Source organism: Vigna radiata, chromosome 10, assembly GCF_000741045.1.
Source record: "Vigna radiata var. radiata cultivar VC1973A chromosome 10, Vradiata_ver6, whole genome shotgun sequence".
NCBI classification, from domain to species: domain Eukaryota; kingdom Viridiplantae; phylum Streptophyta; class Magnoliopsida; order Fabales; family Fabaceae; genus Vigna; species Vigna radiata.
The window spans coordinates 11,169,603-11,176,295 of record NC_028360.1 but is presented as its reverse complement, the minus strand read 5'-3'; the positions used below and the strand labels follow the sequence as shown (position 1 = coordinate 11,176,295).

General features: G+C 26.6%; 1 protein-coding gene across 1 annotated transcript; it reads right to left on the bottom strand.

The window, feature by feature from the left end:
• Positions 1–3,814: 3,814 nt before the first annotated feature.
• On the bottom strand, positions 3,815–4,666 carry LOC106774818 (uncharacterized mitochondrial protein AtMg00810-like). The gene has a single exon (XM_014661851.1). The coding sequence runs from the start codon at positions 4,664–4,666 to the stop codon at positions 3,815–3,817; it is 852 nt and encodes a 283-aa protein (XP_014517337.1).
• Between the last annotated feature and the right edge of the window lie 2,027 nt (positions 4,667–6,693).

Below are 6,693 nucleotides of genomic sequence, written 5' to 3'. Positions count from 1 at the left end.
TTGCGTCTTTTGGACTTCTCATGGCATTTCAACCCTAAGATGAACTAGGGTCATTGCCTAGGTCCATTCTGACTACCAATGAAAAAGAATACGGTGAGAATATGGTGTATTCTCACCGTATACTTTCTCGTTGGCGGTCGGAATGGACATAAGCAATAACCCAAATTCATCCTTGGATTGAAATTCCGTGAGAAATCCAAAAAACGCAAGTTTTTCTTACAAGAAAACTAGCAAAGGGAGAAGGTGCACTACGCTACACAAAGATACAACAAAAACACCGCACGAAAACACAACGAAAACTCATTTTAATCGGTTCAAATGAGAGATAATATATCAAATATTACTTTAATCGAAGTAAAAACAACTTTAAATAGTTAAAAGGAGAGAAAACATACTTGAAAACGCAGAGCAATAAAGAGAAAAAGACAAATTTACTACTTTTTAAAAATAAGTTTTCTCATCATGATAAATGAATATTTTCAATTGTTGAGAATTTACTACTGTTTCTTCCATTTCTTTTTATCTACCTTTTAACTTGTATATACAAAAAGATATAATAAATTTACTACAAAATATTTGCGTGGATACATTTTAATCAATATTGGATTTCTATTTTGGAACTAGATAATATCTAATAAGTACTAATGTAATTAATGTATTCAATCATTTCAAAATTACGTAAATACTTTTCAATGTACAAATTTAAACACAAATAACTAATTAAATTTTAGCCACGCATAGCATAAAAGCTCTTGTATAGAACTTATTAAATTAGATCGTAGTATTATAATGTTTGTCAAAGGGATTCTTAATATATTTTTAAAATATATGTAATAGGGCCTTTATCTAAAAAAATTATAATTAACATAAATATAATTTTTTAGGCGGGTGAAACTAATAAATGATACTTGTAATTTAAATATTATTTTTTTCATCTCATTAGTAAATGCGTTTTTACTAATTAAATATTGTGATAAATTACTAATATAATTCATATTTTTAAATATATAGTTAATGATATTTGCTACATTATTTTTATTTGATGAACGTGAATGATTTATCATTGTTTTCTATTCATTGTTTGTATCAATACCAAAAATAGGATGACAAACAAACTTTTATTTATTTATTTATTTATTTATATATATATATATATATATATATAATTTGAATCTGTTATGATTTTGGGCGATAATATTCAAATTGATCTGATAGAGATATAAGTTATGTATATATCAACACTTAACTATTTTAAATTGACTATATATTTTATTCTTTTATTTAAAAAAAAAAAAAAGAAACACACACAGAGATATATATTATACGTATATTATATTTTAGAAAATAAAAAACATTAAATTCATTGAATGAAATAGTTTGAGTTCCTAATATTTTTTGGTTGATTAATTTTTCGATATCCACAATATTTAAGGTTAATTGGGTTTATTAGAGAGTGGAAATCATTTCTTGAATTAGTTGATTGGAATACCGAATTTTCAAAATTTGTTATTGAGAATAAGATCGAGAAAGAACTAAAACAATTGGAGATTAGGGTTAGACTTAATTTCAACCTGGAGTTCAATTGTTGTGGAGTTCTTTCTTGATCTTGAATCATGTTCGATTCTCCAATGCTAATTAAAATGTACAAGCAAACAAAATAAACTTTTTGCTTCAATCTGTCGACAATCTCCATCATCCTTTCACTTTCTGTGTTGTAATTGCCAAGTAAAGAATCATGTTAATACGCAAAATCAAGTGCTCTGATCAAATTAAATATAGCTTGTTTTAAGCCTAACACATGATAAAGGTTTAATGCTAATCCGTCACATATTAGATATGCGATTAATGACAATAATCAACATTTCAATTATGTTTAATAGAAGGACACTGATAAGAATGTAGGAGAGAATTTATTAATTAACTATATTTATTAGTTAACTATACATGTGTCTTGAAAACATTGCATACCATTAGCCACATAGAAGAAAAAAAATTACAGTGTTAATTATGAAAAAACTAAAACTAAAATTATATGATAGTTTAGAGACTTAAAAACATATCCTTAATGGATATATGTTTATTTAAAAATGAATTAATGGTTGAGATAATAATTATGTTCTATATATGTTATATATTTATGTTTCGTTTCCAATTGTATTAAATTAGGTGGATACGTTAAGATTATGATTTTTTCTAATGAATAACACTTTCTTTTATTTATTATTTAAGAGAGGTTCAATAAATTATTATATTCATGGTTAAAAATAAATTTTGGATTTGTATTATCACTACATTAATTTTATAATTATTTATGAAACAAATTTAAATCAGTTTTTTAGTAAACTAATATTTACTGATGGACTTTGGGATTTAAATTATTGACCTATATTTTTATCAATAATTAATGTAAGAAAAAATTATTGATAAATTATAATTTGTATTATAATTTTATATTTTCATTGATAATGTATATGATTGTTTGTTCCATGATAACTTGTGATTTTATTATTGAAGATATTGTTGTTGATAAATTCATTTGTGAAATGAGCAACAAATTTCTTGTCGAGTTTAATGAGTTATTTTATTAAGAAAAGGTGGGTGAGAAGAGGAATAAGAGGAAGATAAAGAAAAGAAGAAAGACGAAATACAGTGACGACAGTGGTGGCAATCACATGATGGTGTGACAATAGCTCGTTGACAATGGTGATAAAAATTGAAGAAGGAAGAGAAAAAAAATATGAAAAGAAGAAGAAAAAAGAGGATGGAGATGAGAGAGGAAGAAAAAGAAGAAAAAAAAGAAGAGAGAAAAAAGAGAAAGCAAACTCAATTAAGATATTAATTGACAAATTCCATTGATCAAAATTTATTAAAATAATTATTAATAAATATTTTCTGATAAATATGAGATTAATTGTAATTGATTTCACAGTCCATGAATATAATTTATTGACAACTATTTTATCACTAAATTTTTAATTATTAATTTTTATAATTTTATCGATAAATTTTTACTATTATAAATGAAGAAAATAAAAAATCAAACTACTTAAAATTTCTGAAAATGACACCCGCAATTAATTCTACATTATATTCATTAATCAAGTTAGGGATTTGTTATTTTCTTGTAACCAAACTCATTATTTTGTTAACTATTATTTTGACATGACACATGACATTGTTTGTTTTGTCTAAGCAAATGAAGTTATTTTGAAAATTTTAGAATATTGTGATAGAGAAATAATTAATGAACATCTATGTTTTATTACAGAACCGAGTTGTAAAAGAAATAAATATACAAATATAATAAGTCGAAATAACAATATATAATTATGAGATTCATAATACATTTCTCCTCTACAACATTAACTAAACAAATAATACATTTTTCACGAATATTATATTAACGTGTAGAGTTAATTAATTAAACAGGTTGAGCGAACAGCCCACCACATCTTATTCTTCATTACAGATTATATGAGCTCACTTAAATAAACCCACCACCTGAAATTTCACAAACACATTTTAAGGCAGTAAACAAGAAAAATAAAACTAGTAAAAAAGTCAACTTAGAATATCCTTTAAACTAAGATACATATCTGAGAATAAAATACGATACTTTCGTTCATTTTTTTTTAAATAATGAGGTATAATTATATACGCACTATTAACTGCTTATACGTAAAAATAGGAAACAACTTTAGAAACAGAATCCTATCTTCAACATTCCCCTTAGTGCATGAATATCAGTCATGTTCAATTTGTTAATGAATTCTTGAAACACCTTTCCTGAAATCTTTGTTAATATATCAACAAGTTAATCTTCAGATCGAACATATAGAGTTTGAAATACTTGATTATCTAGCTTTTCCTTAATAAAATGTTTATCCACTTCAACATGTTTGGTTCTATCATGTTGAACCGGGTTATGTGCGATTTCTACTGCAACCTTGTTGTCACAAAAAAGGTTCATCGGTTGTTCATATTTGATTCCCAAATCAGCTAGGATGCTTCTAATCCATAGTAATTCACAAATGACATATGCCATACTTCTAAATTCAGCTTCAGCACTAGACCTTGCAACTACCTTTTGCTTCTTGCTTCTCCATGTGACTAAGTTGCCTTCTACAAAGGTAAAATACCCTGAAGTTGATTGCCCTGTAGTTTTATCTCTAGCCCAGTCTGAATCTGTGTACCCTTCTATGCAAGCTTTATCGTTTTTTGAAAATAATAAACCTTTCCTTGGTGAACCTTTGAGGTATCTGAGGATAAGGTATAGTGCTGTCATATGTTCTTCACTAGGAGAATGCATGAACCTACTTATAATGCTCATAGAATAGGCAATGTCAGGTATAGTGTGAGATAAATAAATTAACTTTCCTACTAACCTCTGGTATCTATGCTTGTCCGTCTCAATCTGGTCTAGATATACAGTAAGAGAATGATTCGTTTCAATAGGAGTATCGGCTAGCTTGCAAGCCAACATTCCAATCTCAGATAGAATATCTAGAATATATTTTCTTTGAGATAGAAAAATACCTTGTTCAGATCTTGAAATTTCTATGCCAAGAAAGTATTTTAGTTGTCCTAGATCCTTCATTTCAAATTCAACAGCTAGTTTCTTCTCAAGTAATTTCATTTTTTCCACATAATCAACTGTTAACACCATATCATCTACATAGATAATAAGTATGGCCACTATTTCTTTGTTCTGCTTTATAAACAAGGTATGGTCTGAATTACTTTGTTTATCTAGAAATTTAAATTTCTACCTAGATAATTAAGAAATGAAAAGGAGGAAAATTATCGTAGTAGAGTTTTAAATTTTCAACCGAATATTTCCATTTTTACAAAGTGCGAAAAACGATGTATGATATTCATAATTTATAAACTAAAATAATTAAGAAACTTTTTGATTAAATAATGAAGATATATTTAAAGTGATTACAACTTAGAACGAAAACGATAGAATGTGACTGTGGTTGTTGTTTTCAGTAGATATTATAAGGTAGGACCACCGATATGATTAAGTAAATATAAACCTTGGATTATTGGATTTCTTTTCAAATGACACGTAAGTTCTTCCCATGCAAGCGTGTTTCACGTGTCAATAAAATATCAATAGACAAGATCTGAACATTTCAATTTTCTATCTCATCCACATGAAAATCGAAAGCACTTACTTATTATAAAGAGAAAATAAAGAAGAGGTTAATTTATGCAATACAAAATTTTAATTGTTTCAATTTTGTACGGGACCTTCATTAACATTTTTGTGTTTATTTCTTTATTCTTTTAATTCAAATTCTTTTTAGACATTAATTAATCAACCAGCTTGACTTGTTCTATAAATGTAAACCTTAACCTTAAAGTTTTGAATATAAATTAAATCTGAGCTTTTGCTCAACTACCCTCCATTATAAAAGTACCATGATAGTTTGGTATTATCATTTTTCTTATACATTTCACAATCGTGAATGCTATTATTTTATTGGCTTAATACCGCTTTCGGTCCCTAGTTTGGGAGGATTTGTTCAATATGGTCCTACTTTTATTTTTCCATAACAATTGATCCCACCTTTTGAAAAAACTGTTCAATTGAGTCCTTTTTGTTCATAGTGGTCCCATATTCAAGTTTAAATTGTTTATTATCATCCCATATTCAAGTTTAAATTGTTTATTATAGTCCTTATTGTATACGATGATGACATGATTTTTAACATAACATTATGTCAGGACTTAACATAACATTATGTCAGGACTGTTAAAATAACATTTGGATAGGTGAATGCATGAAAGAACTTATTGACGTCGTAACCAGCATCATTGGAAAATTGACGTCGTAACCAAAAAGGAGTCAATTGAACAGTTTTTTCAAAAAGTGGGATTAATTGTTACTAAAAAAAGCTAGGACCATATTGAACAAAACCTCCCAAACTAGGGATCAAAAGCGGTATTAAACCTATTTTATTTTAATTTTTTTTTGTTAAATGTAATATTTTATTATTAAAAAGAGTTATAAAGTGCAAGTAAGAGGAAAAAAATAGGCTTCAAAGTATACTTTTTTCTTAATTTTTTTTTTAAATGGTCTCAACTTACTCACTTTCGACAAAATATTGTACTTGAGTTTTAAATTCTCAAAACGAATTGAACATCTGGATCTTGTTAGCTGGTTTGGGCTTAGCTCCCATAAGTCCAATTTTAATCTGAGTCCTTTGGGTTGACTGATTATAGACGTAATCAATTACACATTATTATCTGCGTATTACAAAGTAATCTTTTTTTTTTTACCTAGATATTAAAATTTTCTTCCAATCCAATGAACTTTAAATTGTTCATAATGTGCCATTTTTCTTCTAATCTAATTAAACTTTTTTGTCTCATCATCTTCACTTTCTGTTCTGTAACTACTAAGTAAAGAATTATGTTAATATCCAAAACCAAGTACTATAATTAAATTAAATATAGTTTGTTTTAAGCCTAACACATGTTTAAGATTTAATGTTAATTCATAATACATTGGATATATATGAGAGAATTTATTAGTTAATTATATATATTTTGAAGACGTTGCATACCATTTAGTTACATAAAAAAAATTTACAGTGTTAATCATTAAATAATTAAAACTAAAATTGTATAATAATTTAGAGGCTAAAAACATATCCTTAAGTTTTTTTAAAAATAAATTAATGA

Bases quoted from the DNA above. Each gene is read 5' to 3' on its own strand.
- LOC106774818 (XM_014661851.1), bottom strand. From the start codon at position 4,666: ATGGTGTTAACAGTTGATTATGTGGAAAAAATGAAATTACTTGAGAAG.